Raw genomic sequence first — 27,963 nt, 5'->3', positions numbered from 1 at the left:
GGGCGTGCCAACTCGTCGGCCGAGATCGGCCGAGGAGTAAATTTGTTGATGTTGCGTTGGGTCGCGCCACTGACTTCTGCGTCTTGCGATTGCGGCCGAGAAAGGAACACGTCTCGGCCTCTTGGGCTCTCGAACCTGAAGACAAGGTTACTATTCTTACGAAGTTCAATATTAAATTCGGCTTTCAATGTGCCGAATGTAATAACTGTAACACCTCACTTCGCCGAGAAGGCTGATGAGATGACCTCGACCAATAAGGATTTAGAAACCCTTCTCGACCGAGACTTGGATAGGTAATCAACCGTTCTCGCCGCAGTGATGTTGATGCCAACGGAAGATACTGCGAGACCGATTAACTTTACGGTGACAGAGCTATCTATGCCGACTTAAGATATCACCGATTGCTTCCACAGTGCTGTTGATACCAACGGAAGATGTGTCAGCGAAAAAGGAAAAAGAAAAATCACAAGTTGTGAGAATTTGCGCAGGGCAATTTTGTATTGATTTGCAGGGGGCTTTTTCCTGATGCACAGCGTCCCCTATTTATAGTACTGAACCTTGAGTCCGAGTTTACATCCTACTCGGACTAGGTTTCCCTCTCCGGATCACCTCAACCAGTCCTACACCTACTAGGACTATGAACCTAGTCCTTAGCTAAGCTGGATTAGTTTCCTGGATATCTGATCCCGTCGAGACTCCCCATTGCACTAGGATTCGTCCTAACCGCCCTAGGTTTGGACTCCCACGGGTTGACTGATCCATGGTCCTTTTGCCGCCCGGCCTCCTGGGCCGAGAGTGATCCTACCCTCGGCCCAAACTATTATTTTGGGCCCAAACAGCACTGCATTGATTATGGTTTTTTAAATTCAAGGCCACGATGTTTGCATGTCCGCAATCATGTGAATTAAGGCTGCCTAAAACAGATACAAAGTATGATGAGAGCAATTCAACGATTTAAATTAGTTTTTCAATCACTTTAGTTACTTTGTCTAAAGAAAAGAAAAAAGAGCGTCTCCTTCATCAATCATTCTTGAGATGCATCTAGTGTACATACAGTTCTCAGTTTTCTGTCTCCCTTTATTCTTTTAATTTTTGTGTGTGTGTGTGTGTCAATCTTTGCATACACACAGATCTCGGATAAAGCATAGTTCTAGATGTTTTTTTAATTCTAACAAACTGATTAGATGTATAAGCGCACAACTTGGCTAAGTCTATTGATATTATCGTATTAGTTGGAATGATATGGTTGGAAATTTTGTGTATATTTTTATGCATAGGCTTGATAAAATCCTGCTCTTTTTGCTGCGATCAATTTTTAGTTTTTTGGTTTGGTGAATTCTTGCATTGTTTTCCAATGAAGAGGATTCGAGCATTAATATTGTCAGTAATGGTGAAACTACTGGTTTTCCGGCCACCCCACATAATGAGCAGCTGAGTTATGCATCTCCAAGCAAGAAAAGGCTGGATGCTATTAGTGATTCTGCCAAAGAATCAATACAAAGTGGTAGGTATTTACATTTCCATGTATAGGATTTTGTGGATTTTATGAGATATATTGTTTGTTCTTCTCTCAGCTTCGAGTTTTAGATATGTTTAGCTCCTTTTCGAAGGACAAGCATATTTTGCGCTAATTTAATGACTTATAGCTTATCTTTTTTTCCTTCAAAATTCATGTGCAAAATTTTGTTGAGTCAACATTCAATGCCCTTCCTTCGAATCAAGTTAAAGGTAGGATCACTAAATCATACTATTTTCATCACCTCTTTATCCCCTTGCTGAACAGAATGGAGTGAATTGTCTTCATTTGCATTCTTGCATTTGAACTTGCAATTCAGTTTATGCTAAATTAATCATATATATTTTTTGTTGTCTTCGATTCTGCTGAGTTACTGTGAACACGAAAATTTCCTGAAACGAAAGAGACAAGAACAACGTGCTGAAACAAATATTTGTATTTGATGATTTTGGGTTACAATCTCTCTCTATTTTGATCCTCTGATTTGATCTCTGTAAGGTGTTGATTTGTGGATGTTTCGTTGATCCAATGGCCGTTAAGGCTTGATCTTGGATGAATTGTTGGAAGTTTCTTCAAGGGGCCGTGGGCTTGATCTTTGAAGGTGGATTTGAGCGGATCTTCAAGGAGCCGTTGGGCTTGATCTTGAGGATGAGTGTTTATTCAAGGGCCGTTAAGGCTTGATCTTGAATAACGGTGATGAACGGATCTTTAAGGGCTTTTGGGCTTGATCTTGAAGAACAGTGATGAACGGATCTTCAAGGGCTTTTGGGCTTAATCTTGAAGAACGGTTGGATGTGTGGATTTGTCGACGTTGTTGATCCAAAGGGCCGTTGGGGCTTGGTCTTTAGGATGAACGGATGATGAACGATGGTGCTTTCTTCAAGGGCCGTCGGGGCTTGATCTTGAATTGGTGGATGATTGTTGATCCAAAGGGCCGTTGGGGCTTGATCTTAGAAGAACGATGAGCGAAGAACGAAGAACGAAGAACGCTTTCTTCAAGGGTCGTTGGGGCTTGATCTTGAATTGGTGGATGTTTGTTAATCCAAATGGCCGTTTGGGCTTGATCTTGGAAGAACGATGAACGAAGAACGAAGAACACTTTCTTCAAGGGCCGTTGGGGCTTGATCTTGAATTGGTGGATGTTTGTTGATCCAAAGGGCCGTTTGGGCTTGATCTTAGGATGAACGATGAACACTTTCTTCAAGGGCCGTCGGGGCTTGATCTTGAATTGGTGGATGATTGTTGATCCAAAAGGTCGTTGGGGCTTGATCTTGGAAGAACGATGAATGAAGAACGAAGAAGGCTTTTCTTGATTCTTCAGGAACCTGGATGTTTGAGAGCTTCGGAGTTTCAGAGCTTCAGAGCTTCAAGGTGTAATATGAATTGGTTCCCCCCTTAAATGAATGAAATTGGCTTCTATTTATAAAATTTTCCAAGGCCTAATTTTGAATATAATATTCCAGATGAAATAAGTCGTTTCTGCCAGGTGTTGACACGTGTCCTGTTTGATGACTTTTCCAACTTATTTTGATTTTTTTTAGACACACGCTACATGTAAAATTTATGTAATACATGAGCGTTGAAACTTTGATTTATCGGTCAACATTTATTTAACGAAATTTCGATGTCTACAAATGCCCCCACTTCAAGGCGCGTCGTATACATGTGCTTGTCACGTGTAGAAGATGCGTTTTGAAGTCCCTTACTGTAGATGTCGATCCAAGGGTCGTCGAGGCTTGATCTTGATTGGGCTGGAGATTTCTTCAAGGGCCGTCGAGGCTTGTTCTTGAACTTTTGTTTGAAATTTCTTCAAGGGCCGTCGAGGCTTGATCTTGAAGGTTGAAATTGGACAACAAGGAGCTTCATGTGGTAGATGATCTTTGTCTTTGGTAGTGGATGAATCGCCACGTATTTGTTTTTGCGCTTTGTTGACTTTCCACAGCTTTGATCTTAAACTGGATTTGATTCAAGAGTGGTAGACACTTGATCTTGAATTGGACTTGTGATTTCCTCAAAGGCCGTCAAGGCTTGATTTTGAATTTGGCTGGAAGCTTCTTCAAGGGTCGTTGAGGCTTGATTCTTGAAGGTTGACTCGACACATGGCAAGCATGCACGAGGGGAAGTCGTGGCTACTTGTTGCTTTGTTCAATCTTTCTAATTCACACCTGAGCAGTTTGGTCAACAGTATGATCTTCAAGATTGATGGGCTCTTCTTCCAGTTGATGACTTGATCTTTAAGGATTTGATTCAAGGGTGGTGAATCGGCACGTGCAGCCCACAACGCTTAGTAAGTCAACCCAAGAATTTGAGGGTCAAAACGAGTTCACCTTCCAGAGTGATTGCAACCCTGATGATATGAGATACTTTTGATTTTGAAGAAGTAGTGGATGAATCACCACGTGCTTTGTTGCACTTGTCTCCACATGCTTCAAGGTATCATTTTCATTTCCTTTATCTGTTCCTCAGGCAGATGTGGCATTTTTCAAGTTCCTCATCTCAGACTCATTCTGCAGTCTTCTCTGCTTGTTTCTTCTGCACGTTGTATCCACGTGCTGTAAGGTATTATTTTCACTTGCCTTATCTGTTCTTCAGGCAAATGTGGCAGCTTCTTTGGAAGTACAGTAGCAGTGGGAGACGAGTACTCGAGAGCAGTGCTAGGTAAGCAATCAGGGAAGGGTTCCAAGCAGTCGGTTCCTTACCCGAGTTTGAGTGGAGGTTCCGGCATATTGTTTTCTTTATCCTTGTCTTTGTAGGTAAGAACAAGGACAAAGGAAAGGACAGGGAGAACGCATGATATGAGATACTCTTGCTTTCTACCCTGGTGATATGAGATACTTTTGCTTTGGTGTCATTTGTTTGCTGAGGTACCCCAAGGAATAAGGAACACTGGGTGACTCGAGAGGCTTCGTTGGGAAGACATTCTCGGAGATGATGAAATGTTCTGTATGTTTGCCTTGCTATGGAGGGTAAAGGTGGACAGTTATAGGAAGTCCTTTAATCCCTGTAAAGGTACTATTCTTTCACTCGTGTCGGCAACCATTGAGTGATTGATCAGTATGGTTTCACGTGCTTTCTTCTTTATCAGAAATCTTCGACAAATTGTCCGTAATTTTTGCCAAGCTGAGTGTGCATGTGACAGGTGTTGATGCGGCTGAAAAAGACTGGCGCCTCTTCGATATCTGGGATCGGAACTTCGACAAATTACCCGTGATTTCCGCAAAGCTGAGTTTGCGTGTGATGGGTGCTGATGTGTCTGGAAAAGCAAGATGCCTCTCAGATTTCTGAGCTTGCTTCTTCGATTTTTTTGAATTGGCCTCTTCGATTTCTGAGCTCCATCGAGTGTAGAGGTTGCATGTGACAAGTGCGGACAAGTCTGGAAAGGAAGATCGCTCGTGGTTTCCGAGCAAGCCCAACTTTTGAGAAAGCTAGCACCTCTTCGATTTTTGAATTGGCCTCTTCGAATTTTGAGCTCGCCTATTCGATCTCTGAAATCCCATCAAGTGCTTTTTTTTTATAGAGGCACGCAGTTCGTTTCAAAACACACTTGAATTTTCACTTGTAAAAACTCCCTTCTTGCACTTCTAAGATCTTGATTTGTCCGATCTCTTCTTTCTTTCAACACTTTTGAAAAAAATGTCTGGCCCTTCCGACCGTCGTCTTGACTTGAACCTTGGTGAAGAGGCAGTCCCACCTTCTCCAGACAACATATGGCGCCCATCCTTCGTATCCCCTACTGGTCCTCTTACCATTGGGGATTTGGTGATGAACAATGATATGACCGCTGCGGTGGTGGCCCGGAACCTTGTCACTCCCAAAGATAACAAACTACTTTCCAAACGGTCTGATGAGTTGGCTGTTAAGGATTCTCTGGCTCTCAGTGTGCAGTGTGCAGGTTCTGTGTCTAATATGGCCCAACGCCTATTTGCTCGAACCCGTCAAGTTGAATCATTGGCGGCTGAAGTGATGAGTCTAAAACAGGAGATTAGAGGGCTCAAGCATGAGAACAAACAGTTGCACAGGCTCGCACATAACTATGCCACAAACATGAAGAGGAAAATTAACTAGATGCAGGAATCTGATGGTCAGATTTTACTTGATCATCAGAGGTTTGTGGGTTTGTTCCAACAGCATTTGCCTTCGTCTTCTGGGGCTGTACCGCGTAATGAAGCTCCAAATGATCAACCTTCGGTGCCTCTTCTTCCTGGAGTTCCGCCGAGTGATAAGGCGCCACCTGATCATCTTTGAAGATCCCCTCTTGTAAATTTGATTTGACTTTTTTTTTATTATTATTATTTTTATAGGTATGTATAATGCAAATTTATGTAAAATTTCCAGAAAAAATAAATAAAATGGACATTATTTCTCTTAATGCTTTTTTTTTTTTTTACACATGGTGCTAGATGCACCATCCATTTTTATATATTTTCCTTTCTTTTCCCTTTTTTTTTTTGCACATGGTGCCAGAGCACCAAACATCAAACATTTTTTTTTCTTTAATCATGGTGCCAGACGCACCAGAGATAAAACATTTTTTTATTTTAAATTCTTTAATTTTTTTTTAATTTTTAAATTATATATATATATATATTTAATTTTTTGTATTATTATTATTATTATTATTATTATTTGCCTTTGGCTTCTCACACATGGTGCCATGATGAATCAAGATTCCATTTATTTATTTATTTTTTTTTTTTCATGGTGCCAGAGCACCAAAGACTCCACCATTCCCTTTTTTTATTTTTTATATTTTGGCTTTTGGTAGTGCTCAAACACACTGCATCATGACCCTATTGAATTTTTGCTATTATTATTATTTTTTCTTTGCTTTCGGTGGTACCACCACGTCTCTTATTTTTCCCTTTTTTTATATTGTAAGTTTTATATGCACACATACATACATACATACGTATATATATATATATATAGGGTGTAGGATAGGAGTTTGTAGGAGGAAGAAGGAGGAGCAAGGTGGCGCGGGAGAGGAAGATCCGTCGCAGAGGAAGGTCTCGAGGCAGACGTAGCTCTTGCTTCCATACTTTTTTGCTCGTCCGCTGCTCTAGCTTCCATGGCAGGTTGCGAGTGGCCAATCATGTATTTGAGGAGGAGGAAGACGACTTGTTGCTGCCCTTCCAAGTCTTGAGGTAGTCGATTTAAGCTTCAATCGTCTCATCAGCCGCTTCCCACAACCCTCTTCAGAGCCGCCACCGTCATCATCGACCTCATCGAAGATCGAGATCAATTCCTTTGTTTTCACGAAGAGTTCACGAGCCTACCAACGATGATCACTCTCAACACCACCTATGGGAATTTCTTTACCTGCACTTTCACAGGCCACGGTGCCGGAGTCCAGAAGCTTGCCATGGATAGAACCAAAGTTTTCACTAGAGATCCAGTCGCCAAGTCATTGCTGCAAGTAGAGAGAGTCAGAGGTGGTGGAGACAGAGCATGTCCTCCAATGCCGGCGACGAGAGAGCAGATGAGTGCCACATTGAAGATGTTCTATCTCGGATGCTGCTGCTCTACCATGGTTCAGAACGACGACGAGGTGGTAAGTTTAGAGATGCAGGTTTGCACAGAGGAGGAGCGGGCTGACGTGGAGGTCCACTTGCTCCGGGTGTGCACACCATGTGCAGCAGGCGGGGTTTGGTGGAGTGAGGCAGCAGAAAACGGCACAAAGACCGGCGGATTTAGAGATGTCTTGGAGGGCATGATGAACGAAAATGGAAGCGTGGATGCCATTGCTGAATGCTAAGCAACTGAGTCGGACCGCGTCGAAACCATGCATGGCTGTCCGATTGAGGAGGAAGGATGCAGAGCTGGTCTTTGATGCGAGAATTACTTGACACACAAATTAAACCCTCTTTTGACAATTGTAGTATAGATATAAGTAGGGTATCGTTCTAGGCCGGGGATTAGGAGGGATTGCTAATCTATTCTAAATTAATTTAAAAATATTAAATAAGACTCAAGGACACAAAACTAGGCTAAAAACTCTAATAACTCGAAACACACTTAGAATGACTCAAAATAATGAAAACAATCAAATTAGACACTAGGAACTGAAATGGACGGAATTTGAATTAAAAGACTAACAACAATGAAAACTAACTAAATAATATAATTTAATAATGGGGGGGGTTTGGTTTTGACGAAAAGTAAATTGAACTTAAATAAATTACAGAATTGACAAAAGCATGAAATTAAGGTGAAAGGATAAGTGATAGACTAGCTAGAGGGTTCTTCTCTACACATGACACATATGCAACCTAAATTGATTTTCAGTTGTTCTTTCAATAAATTGTGAATCTCAACACTTCAGATTAACCGTGAACAGCACTTTTTTAATCTTCAAGTTTTCCTTAAGTTATTGAATTGGATGGGAAAACGCATACAACAATTCAAAACATTCTTCAAAAGTCCCCTACGTGAAAAGCACAATAGAGATACAATCAAAGATCATTAAACTTGGTGAAAACTATAAGCATTGACGAGGCATTCGTAACTATGAAAAGCATGATACTCTTGCCAAGAATTCACTTAACACGATTGTGGATAACAACCTTCACTACTTGTGAATATAAGTTCATAACGATTAGGTGAAATTCACTTATATTCTAGCATCAAATTCATGCATGTAAATTAAGTATGCATCCTTAATCGACATACAAAAATAAGTTATCAATCAAGCAGTTAAGCAAATTAAATCACAACTCAGAAATCACAACTGAAGGTAATCAATTCATATTACAAATATATTCATGGCTTTGAATTAACCTCTAGCCAAAATAAACTTAGTTACACATTATTAAAATAGAAATAAAATATAAGTTTGGAAAGATTAAACCGAAAGAGGAGAAGCTTGCTCTCTGCCTCTGTGCTTCTGCTCTGCCTTTCTCGCTGCTTTCCGTTTTCTGCTGCCGCAAGGCAGCTGTCTCTCCTCTTTATTTTCTGCCTTTGTTTTTGTTCTTCTCTGCAGCCTTGCTGCTTCTCTCTGCCTTTCTCACTCCTGCCGTGTCAGCCTCTCCTCACGTCTCTTCGTTCCTGCTGCGCCTCTGCCCTCCTCACGTCTCTTATATTTTCTGCTTTCCCGTTGCAGTCTCTCCAGCTGCCAAAGGCAGCTGTCTTTTTTTTATTCCCCGCGCCTTCTGCGCACTGATCTCTCCCTCCCTTTCTATATTTTTTTTCTTTTTTCTCTGGCAGCCTCGCTGCCTTCTCTCTTCTGCCTTTCTTGGATCCCTTTGTCGCTGACCTGCTTTCCTCCAGCTGCAAAGGCAGCTTGCTTTCCTCTATATTCTCCTCCCGGTGCTCTCCTTTTATTTTCATTTAGTTTCTAGCAGCCCCACATAGCAGAAAAATAAGTTCTTTGGATCATGTTACTCCTACAAACACAATATATCAAAAGTATCATAGATACTTAAAGCTTCCAAATAAATTAGACAAGAAAAGAAATATAAAATGATGAAATATATAGTTTAAATATTGGTTTATCATTTAGCGTCACAATGGGTTAGCAATATTGTAATTTAAATTTGCTTTTCACGAATAAAATTTCACTTGTTCTATTTTTATTTTCTTTGCATAACAAATCCTATAAACACAAAAATAACGTAAATAGCTCAAAAATATAAGGAACTAACCAAGAAAAGACGAGTGAATTTAAAGTAAAAATATATATAAATATGATCCGATCAAATACCCCCACACTTAACTTTTGCTAGTCCTCGAGCAAAACAAAGAAAACAAGAACAAGAAGTAACAAGAAAAACATTAGCTTCCCCCTATGTGACCCTCATAGAATTTCATTTAAGAAAACAAATCATCAAGAACCATAGCTAGCACCAAACAAGTTAATCCAAGTTCATCTTCCTTATTCAAATATTAGCAGTAATCTTTGAATCATCCTTGAAGGGTAGTGTGTGAGATAGCCATGCTAATGCAATTTCAATTTTTTATTTTTAAAATCATCATATGCAAACTAGTAACCTTCTCACGGGATATACACTCAATCACATATATGTTTAGTTTTAATGTGTTTCGCTCAAAGAATCAAATGTGAAATTTCTACCATAAGCTTGCATAAAGATCACTTCTCCACAGTCATAATTGCAAAACTTAAATCAAGAGGACTTTTATTGGATGTAATGAGGTTTAGGGAGAGGGTTATTGAAATGAAAGAATAGGTAAACACAAGTTCCAAGCTACATTGCAAGCAATTCTTTTCTTTAGATTTATAAGAACTCAACCTTTCCAACGATTCTTTTAGCACCTCCAACCACACCCTTAAACTGAAACTTTAAAAACTTTTTATTTTCTTTGTATACAATCCTTCTTTTTCTTTTCTTTTTTTTTTTCTTTTTTTTTTATTTTTTATTTTTTATTTTTTAAATACAAACATGAAATACCCCCACACTTATTCTTTTGCCAAACACCTTCAAAGTACTTCACAAACATTTCTCATAAGACAATCTCGCATTGCTCGCTTGGAAAGGGTAAGGAAAAATGTTTCAGGTATAAGGGTAGACATATCTGGTGATAAGAAATAAAAGGCTCAACATACACGGCTCAAATTGGCAATCTAATGATATCATTTTTCTTTGGGAAACATGGTTATTTGGGCCATAGTGGTAAACCTAATGCCTCTATCATTTCCAAATTCATGCAATCAATGACAAACATTTCGAAAGATCGTTACGCAAGTTCTAGAGATGTATCTCACATAAGTTCATCACACATAAAAAAATAGGAGTGTATGAAAAATGCACACACTTTCAATAGGCTCAAAAACTCACATAGGATGTATATGGTCACTAAATTCACATATGAAGCTTTAAGTCATACTTTAGTTTCACATTAACAAGGCTATGTGCATTTGGTTTTTCAAAGATGGTCAAACATGTACAAAACTAACAAGAGAATAAGGAATTTCACAAAACACATGTTAACTAAGTTCTTGATGATCATGGTTCGAATTTGATCCAATTATATCATTGGATCGGGAAACTAGCAAAAATCTAATTCAAAACAATAAGGGAAACAAGACAATATTTTTGGATTTTTAAATTTTCCGATTTTTTTTTATTTTTTATTTTTAAAGAAAACAAAAAACAACAACACAGAAACAAATGAAATTCTAGAGATTTCTACCCCCACACTTAAACTTGACATTGTCCCCAATGTCAAAAAACACTATAACGCAAATAAAATAAAATAAATAAATAATAAGAAACAAAATAAAGCAATTGGACTGAAAACTTCCCTAATTTGCAGTAAAATCAAGCGATGACCCCCAAGATAAAATTCTGCAATCAACTTCAAGGGTGGAAATAACCAAAAGTTCCTGCAAAGAAAAGAAATAATTCAGTTAAGTAACGCAAGAAAATAAAATAATAATAAAAAATAAATAAAAAAAATTGCAAACGAAAAATTGAAAATCACGATAAAAGACAATGAAAAGAACTAATAAGTAATCATTGGTCGTGCTTGTTGACTTTCCACAGCTTTCCTCTTGAACAGGGTGACACTTAGCTTTTTACTTGCAAGTGATGATTTGATGATATTGTAAGGCGAAGCTTTGCTCTTTGGTGATGTTGCAGTTCCTTATTTGTTCTCCAAGCAGATGTGGCAGCTTCTCTAATTCCTCAGCTCGGACTCCTTCCGCTGGGATGATTGTGCAAGCTGCATTCTTCTCTACTTGTTTCTTCTGTACGTTGTCTCCACATGCTGTTGGTATCATTTTCGCTTGCCTTATCTGTTATTCAGGTAGATGTGGCAGCTTCTTTGGAAGTACATCAGCAGTGGAAGACGAGTACTCGAGAGCAATTTCTCCATGTCCTGCAGGTTAGAACAAAGACAAGGAAAAGGACATGGAGAATGCATGATATGAGATACTCTTGCTTTCAACCTTTATGATATGAAATACTTTTGCTCTGGATGGGTTGTTTGCAGGGGTATCCCAGGGAATGAGGAATACAGTGTGACTCGAGAGGGTTTGTTGGAAAGCCATTTCAGAGAGATGAAGAAGTGCTGAGAGGGTGTGCCTTTGCTGTGGAAGGCGAAGGTAGATACTTATAGGGCTTTTCTTCACAACCGGAACTATTCTTTCACTCATTGTCGGCAGCCGGTGAATGGATGAATAGTACAAATTACGCGCTTTCTGACAAAGCTGCCCGTAATTTCCGCAAAGCAGATTCCTCATTGATATCTGGAATCGGCGCTTCGAGCTCTGAGCATCGTCGATTGTAGAGGTAGCATGTGACACGTGCGGATAAATCTGGAAAAGAAGATTTGCCCGTGGGTTGAAGCCCAGCTTTTGAGAAAGCTAGCGTGTCTTTGACTGTTGAATTTCCCTCTTCGATTTCTGAATTGGTGCTTCGACAAACTGCCCGAGAATTTCGCAAAGCAATTTGCGTGTGACAAGTGACGACACGTCTGGACAAATTGATCTTTTGAAATCCGGGGTTCGGCTCGTGGTTTCTGAGCAAGCCCAGCCTTTAAGAATTGAAACGCCTCTTTTGAGAAAAGAATCCGGCTTTTGAGAAAGGAGCCCCGACTCTTCGATTTGCGAAAGGACGCTTCTCTGAGGAGCGCCTCTCCGATTTCTTCTTTTTATAGAGGCGCTAATTTTGTTCCACAACACACTTGAGCTCCCTCCTGTAAACACTCCATTCTTGCACTTCCGAAATCTTAATCTGTCTGATCTCTTCTTTCTCAACACTTTCAGAAAATGTCTGGCCCTTCCGATCGCCGTTTTGACTTGAACCGTGGTGAAGAGGCAGCCCCGCCTTCACCAGACAACATATGGCGCCCATCCTTCATATCCCCTACCGGTCCCCTTACCGTGGGGGATTCGGTGATGAAAAATGACATGACCGCTGCGGTGGTGGCCCGAAACCTTGTCACCCCCAGAGATAACAGACTGCTCGCTAGACGATCTAATGAATTGGCGGTTAAGGAGTCTCTGGCTCTTAGCGTGCAGTGTGCCGGTTCCGTGTCCAACATGGCCCAACGCCTATTTGCCCGAACCCGTCATGTTGAATCGTTGGTGTGGCTGAAATACAGAGTCTCAAAGAGGAGATTAAAGGACTCAAGCATGAAAATAAACAATTGCACAAGCTCGCACACAGCTATGCCACCAGCATGAAGAGGAAGATTGACCAGATGCAGGACACCGATGGTTAAATTTTACTTGATCATCGGAGGTTTGTGGGTTTGTTCCAACAACATCTGCCTTCGTCTTCTGGAGTGGCACCGCGTAGTGAAGCTCCAACTGATCAACCTCTGCCGCCTCCTCCTTCTGTGGCCCCGCCGACTGCTGAAGCACCACCCGACCAATGAATACTATTAGTTTACATCATTGTAAAATATTTGTACTTTTTTTTTTTTTTTTTCATTAATTTTAAATTTTATCTTTTTTTTTTTTTTTATGTAAATTAATGTAAAGAGACTTTGGTTAACCTTCCCCCACACTTAAACTAAATAACACAAACTCACAGAAATCAACCAAATAACACAACTAACTAAACAAAACAAAATGAAAGCAGTAAAGATAAGGGTGGAAGAATGCAAAGCTGATTGGGTTAGTGATTCCAAAGTCTCCCTTCGTTGAATGCTTGGGTTGCCTCCCAAGAAGCGCTTGATTTAACGTCTTTAGCCGGACGCATCTTTCCTTTAAATTTCCCTCGGCTCCATTTGAACCTAAAATCAAAGAAAGAAAAATAAATCAAATATCAAAAGTAAAATACACAAACACCAATATAAACATAAACAAAAACAAAAATAAAAGGATTAGCAAAGTTGCTAATCCCCGGCAACGGCGCCAAAAATTTGATGCGAGAATTACTTGACACACAAATTAAACCCTCTTTTGACAATTGTAGTATAGATATAAGTAGGGTATCGTTCTAGGCCGGGGATTAGGAGGGATTGCTAATCTATTCTAAATTAATTTAAAAATATTAAATAAGACTCAAGGACACAAAACTAGGCTAAAAACTCTAATAACTCGAAACACACTTAGAATGACTCAAAATAATGAAAACAATCAAATTAGACACTAGGAACTGAAATGGACAGAATTTGAATTAAAAGACTAACAACAATGAAAACTAACTAAATAATATAATTTAATAATGGGAGGGGGTTTGGTTTTGACGAGAAGTAAATTGAACTTAAATAAATTACAGAATTGACAAAAGCATGAAATTAAGGTGAAAGGATAAGTGATAGACTAGCTAGAGGGTTCTTCTCTACACATGACACATATGCAACCTAAATTGATTTTCAGTTGTTCTTTCAATAAATTATGAAACTCAACACCCCAAGTTAATTAGATACGCTTAAATTAACCTTCAAGTTCTCCTTAAGTTAATGAATTGGATGGAAAAGCGCATACAACAATTCAAAGCATTCCTCAAAGGTTCCTTACGTGATGAGCACAATAAAGATACAATCAAGAATCATGAAGCACAATGAGAACTATAAGTGTTGACGAGGCATTCGTTACTATGAAAAGCATGATACTCTTGCCAAGAATTCACTTAACACGATTGTGGATAACAACCTTCACTACTTGTGAATATAAGTTCATAACGATTAGGTGAAATTCACTTATATTCTAGCATCAAATTCATGCATGTAAATTAAGTATGCATCCTTAATCGACATACAAAAATAAGTTATCAATCAAGCAGTTAAGCAAATTAAATCACAACTCAGAAATCACAACTGAAGGTAATCAATTCATATTACAAATATATTCATGGCTTTGAATTAACCTCTAGCCAAAATAAACTTAGTTACACATTATTAAAATAGAAATAAAATATAAGTTTGGAAAGATTAAACCGAAAGAGGAGAAGCTTGCTCTCTGCCTCTGTGCTTCTGCTCTGCCTTTCTCGCTGCTTTCCGTTTTCTGCTGCCGCAAGGCAGCTGTCTCTCCTCTTTATTTTCTGCCTTTGTTTTTGTTCTTCTCTGCAGCCTTGCTGCTTCTCTCTGCCTTTCTCACTCCTGCCGTGTCAGCCTCTCCTCACGTCTCTTCGTTCCTGCTGCGCCTCTGCCCTCCTCACGTCTCTTATATTTTCTGCTTTCCCGTTGCAGTCTCTCCAGCTGCCAAAGGCAGCTGTCTTTTTTTTATTCCCCGCGCCTTCTGCGCACTGATCTCTCCCTCCCTTTCTATATTTTTTTTCTTTTTTCTCTGGCAGCCTCGCTGCCTTCTCTCTTCTGCCTTTCTTGGATCCCTTTGTCGCTGACCTGCTTTCCTCCAGCTGCAAAGGCAGCTTGCTTTCCTCTATATTCTCCTCCCGGTGCTCTCCTTTTATTTTCATTTAGTTTCTAGCAGCCCCACATAGCAGAAAAATAAGTTCTTTGGATCATGTTACTCCTACAAACACAATATATCAAAAGTATCATAGATACTTAAAGCTTCCAAATAAATTAGACAAGAAAAGAAATATAAAATGATGAAATATATAGTTTAAATATTGGTTTATCATTTAGCGTCACAATGGGTTAGCAATATTGTAATTTAAATTTGCTTTTCACGAATAAAATTTCACTTGTTCTATTTTTATTTTCTTTGCATAACAAATCCTATAAACACAAAAATAACGTAAATAGCTCAAAAATATAAGGAACTAACCAAGAAAAGACGAGTGAATTTAAAGTAAAAATATATATAAATATGATCCGATCAGTCTTTCAGCAGAGGCTTCGGGGCAACCTTGTTGTACCGCGCCATGGTTGCAGTTCTTGGTGATAAGATGGTACGGGTTCCCGGAGTATTCCTCTGTTAGTTTCTCCATAAAAGCACGGACCTCCTTCGGATCCAAATCCGTTCTTCCGATCAAAATTGATTTTCTGAACACAAAGTTGGGGCATTGCTTCGGTTCCACTTCGAAAATCCCAGTCGTTGCATGGTCATAAGCTCCAAAGGCATATTCAACGCCATGTACTTGGACGCCGGAATGGTAGACTCCGAGGCCGAGCCAATAGGCGTAGCCATTGATCGGAGTAAGATCGTACACGTTCAGATAAACGGGCACCTTCCCAATCTTCTTCTTCATCGGCACCAATACCATCCTACAAAGCATTTTCTCTTTCTGTCTCTCTCCCTGTCAGACCGAAAGGGGAGCTCCAGGAACCGGCTGAAGACATGGGGGAGACGGCGGAGCTTCTTATGGGTCAGATCCAAAAGTGCCTATGCTTCAGAAAAATGAGTTTCTTGATTTGTATTGATGGTGATGACAGAAGTCGGAAGAGAGAGATGGACAGCTTGAGACGAGGAAGCTTTGGAAGAGGATTTGGACCAGCTTGGAGTCTAGTGATGATGGGCCACCGGAGATGGGCCCAACGTTTGGTGGACTTGTTGATGGTGTGAACCGTGCTGGGCCGAAGCAATTGCAGATTATATATATGTATACATATATACATATATATATATATATATATATATATTGTACAAACTTTTCTTTTCTTTTTTTTTTTTTTGATCTTTTGAAGAAATTGTATCTTTTTTTTTTGTAAATACATAATAACATATGTATTCATTTTTTTTTCGAAGAAACAGTAATTTAATTTTGTCAAAGAAAAATTGCATAGATTTTTTTTTAAACAAAATAAATTTGTAATAAAATTGACCTTCATCAATGAAACTTTTTTTTTTTGGATGTGACTGAACTCGAAATTGAATGCTCGAGCTGCCTACGTACCTTTTCAAAGAAAGACATCAAGTCAAAACGTAGTTCAAATACATACATATATATATATTTTTTTTTTTTTGGTATTTTATTTTTTGTGCTGTTTGCAGTTTCAGTTTATGCAGGCAAGGAGCGTTGGTGTTGCCTTTTATGCTCATGCAGACCAGGAGCATTGTGCCATGTTGCAGTTTCAGCTCGTGCAGGTAAGGAGCGTTGGTGTTGCCTTTTATGCTCGTGCAGACCAAGAGCTTAGTGCCATGCAGTTTAGGCTCGTGCAGGCGAGGAGCCTCGTGTCCTACAGTTTAGGCTCGTGCGGACAAGGAGCTTTTGTTGGTTTATCAGGCGATCTGAGAGAGTCGTTCCTCGCAATCTTCATAGCAAGGAGCCTTGACTGAGTAGTTGAAGAAGTCTTCTGGGAAGGTGTCACGCATCGTGATGGGGATGGATGATCTTCGTGTCAAAGTTTCATTATCTCCAACACTTTCACATTGTTCTGGAGGTGAACAAGAGCTGCTTTGCCCCCTTTCCCATTGGTGAACTTGTGGAGAAGACATATGCTTCTTGTGCAATTTCTTCGGAGTGACATAAGTCCATCCTTCAACTTCACTCGGCTTGACTAGCATGGTTTTGGAGCATGCCCCCAGCGATTGAGGTGAAGATTTTGAGTTGACAGAGCCGGAAGTGACGTCTTCTTCCAGGATTTCGTCTTCTTTGTCTTCTTGGGCCTCCTCTTCAGTGCGGTCCTCTTATGTTTGTTGCCGTGAAGATTGGCCAGTGTAGATCATGGTGCGCCTCCTTACCTTCAGTGGTCCTTTTGTGTCGACTTCCAAAGTTGCTTGGCGCTTCATCCTTGAAGGAATCAAGCTTTGAACATCATCTTTTCCTGCTAGACTGTCGAGCTTTTCTCCCTTTGGCGTTGTCTTCCATTTTCTAGAAGGCTTTTTAGTTTCTTCAAGTCTGTCAAAAGCCGACCGTTGCGGAGGAGATCTAGCTGTGCCGCTTTGTTTCTTGGGTTTTGATAACCTTTCAAAGACAGATCTTTGCGGTGTTGGCGTCTCAAGCCTTTTGAAGACGGAAGTTTGGTCTAGACCACTGATGCGATCAAGTGCCGAAATTCTAGGTTTTGAATAATCCAGCCTTTCGAAAACTGAAGTTCGAGGGGCGGGTTTAGGCTCCTCTTTTGGCCTTGTGGCTTGTGGTCTTGGCTTCCTCATTTTTTTTTGCAGGTCGCCGATGTCCACCATTTCTTATCACCAGTAGATGCATCTTGGTTGCTTTCCCCCGGTGATGGTTGTGTAGGAGGTGTCTTGTGACTTGAACATTGACGGGAATGGTCATGCATGCTTCGGAGAGGCACATGATCAAGTGATCCAAACACGATAGTAGTAGTGTGTGCCGCAACCGTGTCTTCGAGGTCAAGCTCGATTTTCCCTTGTTGTGCTAGCTTCAGGATGAGATCTTTCAGTACGAAGCACTTTTCAGTTGGATGACTGATGAAACGGTGGAATTTACAGTATCTTGGACTGTCGGTACGATTTATCTCTTCCGGCCGTCTGCACTCAGGCAAATCGATCACCTTTTTGTCCAACAGGTCATCTAGCATGGCAACCACATCAGAGTCAGAGAATGGATAAGTCTTCTCCTCAAGCTCCTTCAAAGTGCGTCTACGCATTTCTTGATCACGAAAAGCTTCAGTTTGAATTGCCTTGCCTCGTGTGGAGATTTTAACTGGAGATGTGTTGACCGTCATCGCTTCCTTGGTGGGTTTCCACGCAGCCTTTTCCACCTTTGTCCCAAGAACTTTGTCGCTCTTGTAGTCGACGATCGGTTCTTTCTTCCCATGATGGGCGATGCTTAACTCCATGTCATGGGCGCGGGTGGCTAGCTCTTCGAAGGTCCGTGGTTTGATGCCTTGAAGGATGTATTGCAAACCTCATTGCATGCCTTGGATGCACATCTCGATTGAAGAGGTTTCCGAGAGCCTGTCTTTACAGTCGAGGCTCAGAGTGCGCCATCTGTTGATGTAGTCAATGACTGGCTCGTCCTTCCACTGCTTTATGCTCGTTAGCTCTAGCATGCTCACAATGCGGCGGGTGCTGTAGAAGCGGTTGAGGAATTCCCGCTCTAATTGCTCCCAGCTGTTGATGGACTCAGGCTCTAGGTCCGTGTACCACTCAAAGGCGTTTCCTTTCAGCGAGCGCACAAACTGCTTGGCAAGGTAGTCCCCTTCGGTCCCTGCGTTGTTGCAAGTTTCAACAAAGTGGGCAACGTGCTGTTTCGGGTTTCCTTTTCCATCAAACTGCATGAACTTTGGTGGTTGATAACCTCTTGGCATCCTTAAGGCGTCGATCTTCTTTGAATACGGCTTCGAGTACAACCCGGAGGTATTTGAGCTCCCTTCGTACTATGCCTTGATGGTGTTGGTGATCATCTCTTGCAGCTGCTGAATAGAAATAGATCCTATGAGTGCCGCTACTTGGTCTGGCTCCGGCTTCACATCGATTCTCTCCACCGTAGGCTCATCTTCTGGATTAGGGTTCACGCCGTCCTGTGGCTTCAGTCGGCTGACGAGTGCAGCGATTTGCAAGTCTTTTTCTTCCACAATCTATGTTAGCCTTGCAATCGCTTCATTCATTTGAGCCAGTTGTTATTAGATGGAGGTAACGCCGATAGTCATGACTTGTGCGACCAATAGACGTGACTTTCCTTTAGACATCCAGGATGCTGATGAAGAACGTCGTTGGCTGCTTTGGGATGTCATCTTGTGTGCCTCAGCATCATGCTTCGGTACCCCCAGCGAGGTCAGGTTGATGACGGACTCGCGCCTTTGATGCTCCCCTTGCTCCTTTAGCGGCACAAACTTTGAAGTGGCATGTTGAGGAGCGATTGTGGAGCCAATGGATTGTCCATTTGCGGCAGAAGTGCTTAGGATCCTTCCCTCAGTGGTTGCGAGAACGGCTTGTCCCTTGCTTGATGCCATTGATTTTGAAATGTGTTTGGATTCCTTGAACGGAGAAAGAGATGAAAGGTTGAGATGGTCCCACTAGGCGTGCCAATTTGTGAACACGAAAATTTCCTGAAACGAAAGAGACAAGAACAACGTGCACAAACAAATATTTGTATTTGATGATTTTGGGTTACAATCTCTCTCTATTTTGATCCTCTGATTCGATCTCTGTAAAGTGTTGATTTGTGGATGTTTCGTTGATCCAATGGCCATTGAGGCTTGATCTTGGATGAACTGTTGGAAGTTTCTTCAAGGGGTCGTGGGCTTGATCTTTGAAGGTGGATTTGAGCGGATCTTCAAGGAGCCGTTAGGCTTGATCTTGAGGATGAGTGTTTATTCAAGGGCCGTTAAGGCTTGATCTTGAATAACGGTGATGAATGGATCTTCAAGGGCTTTTGGTCTTGATCTTGAAGAACATTGATGAACGGATCTTCAAGGGCTTTTGGGCTTAATCTTGAAGAACGGTTGGATGTGTGGATTTGTCGACGTTGTTGATCCAAAGGGCTGTTGGGGCTTGGTCTTTAGGATGAACGGATGATGAACGATGGTGCTTTCTTCAAGGGCCGTCGGGGCTTGATCTTGACTTGGTGGATGATTGTTGATCCAAAGGGTCGTTGGGGCTTGATCTTGGAAGAACGATGAACGAAGAACGAAGAAGGCTTTCTTCAAGGGCCGTCGGGGCTTGATCTTGAATTGGTGGATGTTTGTTGATCCAAAGGGCCGTTTGGGCTTGATCTTGGAAGAACGATGAACGAAGAACGAAGAACACTTTCTTCAAGGGCCGTCAGGGCTTGATCTTGAATTGGTGGATGTTTGTTGATCCAAAGGGCCGTTTGGGCTTGATCTTAGGATGAACGATGAACACTTTCTTCAAGGGCCGTCGGGGCTTGATCTTGAATTGGTGGATGATTGTTGATCCAAAGGGCCGTTGGGGATTGATCTTGGAAGAACGATGAACGAAGAACGAAGAAAGCTTTTCCTGATTCTTCGGGAACCTGGATGTTTAAGAGCTTCGGAGTTTCAGAGCTTCAGAGCTTCAAGGTGTAATATGAATTGGTTCCCCCCCTTAAATGAATGAAATTGGCTTCTAATTATAGAATTTTCCAATGCCTAATTTTGAATATAATATTCCAGATGAAATAAGTCGTTTCTGCCAGGTGTTGACACGTGTCCTGTTTGATGACTTTTCCAACTTATTTTGATTTTTTGTGTAGACACACGCTACGTGTAAAATTTATGTAATACATGAGCGTTGAAACTTTGATTTATTGGTCAACATTTATTTACCGAAATTTCGATGTCTACAGTTACACCTTATTGTCTATTTTTAGATTTCATTTAGACTCATAAACTGAGGCATTATGTATGCCCAAGAACGAATGGAGGAGTTCAAGCAACAATGCCGGTGGCCGCTTTTGTAAATAGAGTGAAATATACGAATGATCAATTAGCTATCATAAAATAATGTGGTCTATGTATATATTATGTACTTGCACATCAAGCATGTAAGTGGTACCATATGTACTGTTTTCAATCCCGTAGCATCACACAAACATTTTTTGCTAGTAATATCTATAACACCTTCAAGGGTTTTCTGATTTTTTTTTTTTTTTTTTTTTTGCAAGGTTTTTCTATATTTCATAAAATTTTATTTAAAATTTTGAATTTAATATTAACAATTTTGTATTAATAAAATTAAATACGTATTTATTTTTCACTAGCCTTTGATTACATGTATATGTTTGTGGTTCCTGATTTTTGAATTTCTACGGGTTTTGGCAAATTTGTCCGATCTATTAGTCAAGTGTGAACCTGTTTGCAAATTTGTCCATTTGAATTTCTAATGAATTAATCTGATTGCAAGTGTTTTCCCTTCCAGAGAAGACTTTGCCCTTCCAGAGGAGGAGGACACGGTCATATCTTATAGTTTATGGCAACTGGAATTATTTATTCGTTTTCCTGGGAAATTGATCGGTGTACTGGTGTGGTGGTCCTATCTTGGGAGTTGCTCTGCAAATTAATCAATTCAACTTGCAAAAAGTATTCTTTTGTGTGGTGGCATGAATTCGAGATAAACCAAGGCAACTATCATATAGAAAATTAGTGATTCTAGTAACAGCAATGGCAGAAAATAAAATATACGGTTGTCAAGAAATTGTAGCTACGAGGAAATACCAGACCTTAGACTTTTCTTTTTAATTATACAGCTTCTCAGCTTCTCAGCTTCTATAAGTAGGTGCTCACCACCATGCACTCTCATTATCCTCAAGAAAAATAGCTATTTCAGACCCATTCATTGTTCAATCCCTTCGTCAACCTCTCATTGCAATTAGCTGAGTCTTTTTCTAGCCAGCTCGTTCAATACTTGCACCAACTGAGTTACCGAGAAGCAACTTTCTTTCTTCTTTCTTTTTGTGATCGGACAGAAGCAATTTTCTGCAACTTGGAAAGCTGCCCTTTCTTGTACAAATGGCTGAAATTGCCGTACCAGTAGCGTTGTTTCTGGCGGACAAAGTGATAATGTTCCTCGACAAAAAATTCAGCCGATCGAGCTTTAATAATAATAATCCCCGCGATGATGCTGGAAGAGCCAGAAGCTGTTTAGAGAGGATGCGAGCATATCTCAGTGACAACTCATCAGCAGAACTGTCTGCTTACGATGGAGGGTCTCAACAGTTTCAAACTCGTGTAAAAGAGATCCGAAATATAGCTTATGAAATTGAAGACGTTCTTGACGAATTTCTGCTTCATGTCCCTCATCAATTCCACAACAACGACGTCTTTCAGAAGCTACACGATGCTGTGAAATTTCGCACGGTACAGAAAGCAAGCCGTGAGTTCTCGGACAGAATTAAAAATATTGACAAGAAGCTAAATTTTGTTTTCACTCTTGATAAAATTCCACAATTTCCGGGACGAGATCAAGAAAGTCGCCCAAGTTCCAGCACCACAAGACATGGAGATAGCACGGTGACTCATCATAACCAATTCCTTGAAGAAGAAGAAATGGTAGGGTTTGAGAAGCCTAAAGAAAAACTCATCAGTCAGTTGATGAAAGGAGATCCAAGGTTTCCGAATATCTCGCTTGTAGGTCCTGGTGGCTCAGGCAAAACCACTCTTTTGAAGAATGTCTTCCAGAGCAAAAAGGTCCAACGGTTTTTTGAATGCCATGCTTGGATTGATGTGCCGCGTGACTTGTGTCCCCGTAAACTTGATGAGCTCTTGCCCAACATGTTAAGCAAATTTGATCCAAAAGGCAAAAGGAAGGAATCCATTAATCATGAAGATCCAAAGGCGCAATTGGTAAGAGCTTTGAAGGGCAAGAAGTTTGTGGTCGTGTTAGATAATGTTTGGAGCAAACAAGATTTGGAACGCATTGTAAATGTTTTACCAAATGATTTACCTGGGACTGGGAGTAAAATAGTCATAACTACTCGTTACTCTGAAGTAGCGTCTTCTCATGCAAACTCTTCGTACATCCACAATATGAGCAATGTGTTGTCATGGGAACAAGCTTGGAATCTATTCTGCCGAAAGGCTTTTCACAAGAGCGAAGGAAAGTGTCCAACCCAGATTTTGGACTGGGCAGAGAAAATCGTCAAGAAGTGTGAAGGCTTGCCCCTTGCAATTTCAGCTGTTGGTACTTTGCTAGCAACGAAGCGACCAACTCCACTTGATTGGAAGAAGTTACATGACAGCCTTGGATCAAATGTTCCCATTATTACCCAAATATTGGAGCCCAGTTACAAGGACCTTCCAAGCCATCTTAAGACTTGTTTCTTGTACTTTGGCATGTTTCCTGAAGACTACTCCATTAGCCGTGAAAGGCTAATTCGCTTGTGGGTAGCTGAAGGATTTGTGATGCAGAACAGATCAAGAAAACTAATGGAGGAGGTTGCAGGAGGCTATCTGAATGATCTCATTGGAAGAAATTTAGTTCATGTGAGTTCAAGGGAAGTCGATGGAAGAGTCAGAAGCTGCCGTGTACTGAACCTCGTTCGCGAGTTCATCATTGAAAAAGCGGAGAATTTCATCACTGTCTCGTTGGCAGCAAACTGCAGAGGTACTGCTCCAGGTGAGAAAATTCGACACCTTTCTGTTCATGATGTTAGTAAGGGCAACAATTTTTCAAGTGGTACAGATTTGAGTTGTACTCGTACCATACTATTAAGTGGGCAGGGAAGTTATGATTCCGAGCTTGAAAGACTACTTAAAACCTTTAAATTTTTAAGGGTTTTAGATTTGCAAGGGATAAATTTGGACAACTTTCCCGATTCTGTTTTTGGTCTCACCCTCTTGAGGTACATAAGTCTAAGGCACACCGATATTAAAGAAGTGCCAAAGTCCATAAAGAAGCTTGGATTCTTGGAAACCTTAGACCTTAAGCACACAAAAGTGACCAATTTACCAAAACAGATTTATAAGCTCCGCAATTTGCACCACCTTTTAGTCTATCGCTATGATGTCACGAATTATGTGACATTTGAAGCTGCAAGAAGTGTGGAGCTCTCTGCAGGCAACATTTCATCTTTATCCTCCATACAAAAGTTGTCACTAATTAGTGTAAAAAATAACAGAAAAATCATAACAGCCTTACGAGAGTTGAAAGGTCTTAGGAAACTGGGGTTGACCGATCTTCAAAAAGAAGATGGAAGGAAGTTTGTTGTTCTCTTCATGAAATGGAGCAGCTCTCGACATTGGATGTACGATCAACGAGCGAGGAGGACTTTCTGGATTTGGATCATGGTGAATTTCGTCCTGACTTTCTGCAACGCCTATATTTGAAAGGGCGCCTAGAAAGGCTGCCAATGTGGATTTCCAAACTTCACAGCGTAGTAAAGATTGGTTTAAAGTGGTCAAAACTTCAGGCTAATGAAAAACCACTTGAGGCCCTTCAAGCTTTGCCTGAGCTGATGGAGCTCGATTTGGTTCAGTACCACACCGGTGCAGAGTTGAAATTCAAAGCTGAAACGTTCCACAAGCTAAAGATATTACATATTGAACAGTTTGATCAGCTAAATAAGATGGTAGTCGAGAACGGGGCAATGCCTAAGCTTGAGAAGCTAATCATGTCTAGATGTCAAAATTTGAGCTTACTTCCACTTGGAATGGAGCATCTTACGCATCTCGACGAACTGCTTCTATATGACATGCCTGATGAGTTCATCGCTAAGCTTGGGAAAGACAGTGAGGACCGTGCTCATGTTGAGCATATTCGAGTCATCCACTCTTTCCATCTCGGGAGCAACCAGTCCTTCACTGGATTTCAAAATCTTTCCTGATTGAGTTGACTCTAAAGAAACACAAGGTAAATAAAGCATTCAATTGCCTGCTTGTTTTTTGGTTGATGAATTGCAATAGTTTTGACTAGGGTTTTAATATTTTGATCTCTTTCTTCTCTATCTCTAGGCCACTGTGGGGGGAAGGAGAGTAACTGAAATGGTGATCAGGTGAAGGACGAACTGACGGTTAAGTTGGCTTAGAACTTTGCTGAAGTGAAGAAGGCAGGAATTCACCAGTACAGAAATGCTATGGCCTTTTGCATTTATTTTATAAACTTTATATTGTTGGCTATGTTTTCGTCTATGCATTTTGTTATTGTAAGGGGCAAACTTGATGTCTAGTGAATGAAATTGAGCTGTGGCTCACCGCACGGCCATAAATAAGAGTTGAGTAACCACTGATTAATGAATATACACATGTTATAGTTCGGATATCTTTTGCACGATTTTGAATCACTTAATTGGGAGCTTTCATCGATTTGTTTCGATAAGCAGTCCGTCAGATAGGCTTGCATCATCCTGCTCAAAATTCTGAGGGCTCTTTCAACAACATCATCCCTGACATTGCTTGAAAGGTTTAAGTTTAGGTTTGTGAATCTTGAAATTCTCAACTAGCATCAATGCTAGGTGGAACGGAAAATTCAGCCATTTTCCCTGGAATTATTAAGCCTAAAATATAAATAGCTACATTGCGTGCCTCCGTAGTAAAAATTAAATTTTTTGTATAAAACAACTGTGTAACTCTATTCATTGGTGAGCAAGGTTTTACGCTAGAAGAGGAGGAAAGATGGGGGAACTGAGGAGTAATGGAGAATAAGGGTTTTGCGACCATGTTTGTCCTCACATGACTTCGCCCCTAACTTTGTCTTAGAAATGAGATAAAATATACAAAGCAATACAATCAATTTTGGAACATAACGAAAGGTCTTGGTAAATGCATTTATCGAGCAACTAGATAACGAAAAGTCTTGGTAAATGCATGTATCAAGCAACTAGATAACGAAAGGTCTTGGTTTTTCCAATCCAACTGCATGCGGATGGGAGGGTGGCTACAACAGGCCACCCATTTTGAACATTCATCCTTAATTTTTCTTTGTTTCTTGGCTTATGGTTTTAAGGTTTCGCTTTCTTCCGTCTAACTCTTTAAGTTTGTATGACAAATTCTACAGTTTCAAGCACGAGGACCATGGCATTTTCTCAAGTGGGGTCCCTTGAGAAATTTGGCCTACGTCAATCAAGGATTCCAAAGAAGAGAAACTAGTCATGCATCCATGAATCTTTCTACCTAAAAATTCCATAGAATAGAAACTAGCCATTCAGAATAAGTTGATGAGAAATAAAAATGTTTGCTATATAGGCTACAGCCATGCAAAATTTGGGTCTGAGAGGGCCAGTTCAGATTGGAGGTCTGCCCACGCAAAATTCATAGATAGACTCAAGGTATATCTTTATAAAGCCTTTCCAAGGGTTTTCTTTCAAGTGTGATAGTTTTACCTTCACATTCTTACACTCCTCCTAATGTGTGGCAAACACGTGGACAACACGAATTGAGTGACGTATAACACGTGTGGCTATTGGGCATCATACGTGGGCCAACTTGCTCTAATACCATGAAGAAAGTTGAGGTTCCACTATAAAACTAATTGGTAATATGAGGAATAGTCTAACCTCTTATAAGCTCTTGCAAAGTTTCTTTTTTCACTGATGTGAAACTCTTTTACCTTCACATCCTCACATATACTTTCTTATTGTTTGTTGAGAATTGAATTGGTAACACATTATGAAAAAATCCAACAAAAAAATGTTACAGCGGGAGGGATAAAAGGAGGTGCTAGAGAAATTACGTTATTTGAAATTACTACAAATTACTACAAATAACATCACATGGCTTGAATAAATTTCTAAAGCTATGAACTTGTCCAGAGCATCTTCACTATAGTAATCTTTATCTTGAATCTCAGTGATCTGGGCTTCTGATGATGAGTAGTCCCTTACTTAGGTAGACTTTCATGATTTTATTTTTGTCCTTCCCAAGCATATCCTGGGCTCTTTCAAACATCATGATTAGAATCTCTTTGAAAAATTGGATATGTGGGTTACGTAATTCTCAACTAGTTCGAATGCCAAGGGAACAGAAAATAATTCAGGCATTTTACACTCCCAATTCCTTTGAATGGAACATGAAGCTAAAGCACATACATATAAGTAGCTCCACTTGTGCGGATCGCCAGTATGTAACATATATATTGTTTTATAGCAATTTTTTGTTCTTTCTGGTCTCTTTTTATTTTATCAACATCGATGAATTTCATTCCACATTAATAAAGCATTACACATTTGGGATGGATTGATTGGAAAATAAAGCAATGGCATACAAAGACTTCAAAAACACCCGTCTAGTATAACCATCTTCAAATAAAGAAGGTCCATCAACCAAAAAGAAACTCCCTATTTACCACCTTCTGAAATTATATACTCCGAATTTCCGACTCAACCTCCAAAATTGCCATTAGTCATGAAGGAGCCTCCTCAATCCAAGCCACGAATTTACAACTTAATGCAAATTGAGCCACTGAATGTGCCACCAGGATTATAATTGCTTTTAAAAATTGGATTTCTGGTGTCTTTAACCTTCTAACAATTCTTATTGTGTTTAATAAAATTTAGGATCTGAAATCGCTTCAGAAACCAAAACTGTTGATCACACGATTTGGAGGAAAATGTAATATGCTGACTTTTAATCTAACTTGATATTTTAGACTTGACAACATACTATTTGACCACCACATTAAAATTTGCCCTACTGTAACAGAACTAGATTGTGAAAGGTCTTGGTCTTTGTTCCCAATGGGAGGCGTAGGTTACAATGGGCCGTCCATTTTGAGTTGTTTTTATTTATTTATTTAGTCTGCAAGTGTAACCAACTTCAAATAAAGAAGGTCCATCAACAGAAAAGAAGCTCCCTGTTTACCACCTTCTGAAATTATATACTTTGAATTTCTGGCTCAGCCTCCGAAATTACCATTTGTTATGAAGGAGCCTCCTCAATCCATGTCATGAATTCACTACAATTTAACGTAAATTGCGCCACTGAATGTGCCACTATGATTATAATCGATTTTAAAAATCGAATTTCTAGTGTCTTTAACCTTGTAACAATTCTTATTGTATTTAATAAAATTTAGGACTTGAAATCGCTTCAGAAACCAAAACTGCTGATCATATGGTTTGGAGGAAAAATGTAATATGCTAACTTTTAATCTAACTTGATATTTAAGACTTGACAACATACTATATGACCACCACACTAAAATTTGCCTACCAGCATACTGTGCGACAGAACTAGATTGTGAAAGGTCTTGGTCTTTGTTCCCAATGGGAGGCGTAGGTTATAATGGGTCATCCATTTTGACTTGTTTTTATTTATTTATTTAGTCTGCAAGATTGCAAGTATAACCATCT

General features: G+C 40.2%; 2 protein-coding genes across 2 annotated transcripts; one reads left to right on the top strand and one right to left on the bottom strand.

The window, feature by feature from the left end:
- Positions 1 to 14,532: 14,532 nt before the first annotated feature.
- Positions 14,533 to 15,625, bottom strand: LOC103410863 (uncharacterized). The gene is made up of 2 exons (XM_008349511.3): positions 15,237 to 15,625; positions 14,533 to 14,828 (listed from the first exon to the last, which is right to left on the bottom strand). Exons 1-2 carry the CDS (start codon positions 15,604 to 15,606, stop codon positions 14,533 to 14,535), a joined length of 666 nt encoding a protein of 221 aa, XP_008347733.2. The 5' UTR covers positions 15,607 to 15,625.
- A 5,865-nt stretch (positions 15,626 to 21,490) lies between these two features.
- On the top strand, positions 21,491 to 24,935 carry LOC114824928 (disease resistance protein RPM1-like). Its single transcript, XM_029102702.2, has 2 exons — positions 21,491 to 24,527; positions 24,629 to 24,935. The coding sequence occupies exon 1, from the start codon at positions 21,689 to 21,691 to the stop codon at positions 24,002 to 24,004; it is 2,316 nt and encodes a 771-aa protein (XP_028958535.1). The 5' UTR covers positions 21,491 to 21,688; the 3' UTR covers positions 24,005 to 24,527; positions 24,629 to 24,935.
- Positions 24,936 to 27,963: the final 3,028 nt, after the last annotated feature.

This window comes from Malus domestica, chromosome 05 (assembly GCF_042453785.1).
Source record: "Malus domestica chromosome 05, GDT2T_hap1".
In the NCBI taxonomy this organism is placed as follows: domain Eukaryota; kingdom Viridiplantae; phylum Streptophyta; class Magnoliopsida; order Rosales; family Rosaceae; genus Malus; species Malus domestica.
This window is presented reverse-complemented; position numbering and strand designations above follow the sequence as displayed.

Excerpts from the sequence above, each read along its gene's own strand:
- LOC103410863 (XM_008349511.3), bottom strand. The coding sequence starts at position 15,606 with ATGCTTTGTAGGATGGTATTGGTGCCGATGAAGAAGAAGATTGGGAAG. Across the intron at positions 14,829-15,236 it reads CCATGGCGCGGTACAACAAG|GAGAGCACCGGGAGGAGAAT; the intron begins GTTGCCCCGAAG and ends TGAAAATAAAAG.
- LOC114824928 (XM_029102702.2), top strand. The coding sequence starts at position 21,689 with ATGGCTGAAATTGCCGTACCAGTAGCGTTGTTTCTGGCGGACAAAGTG.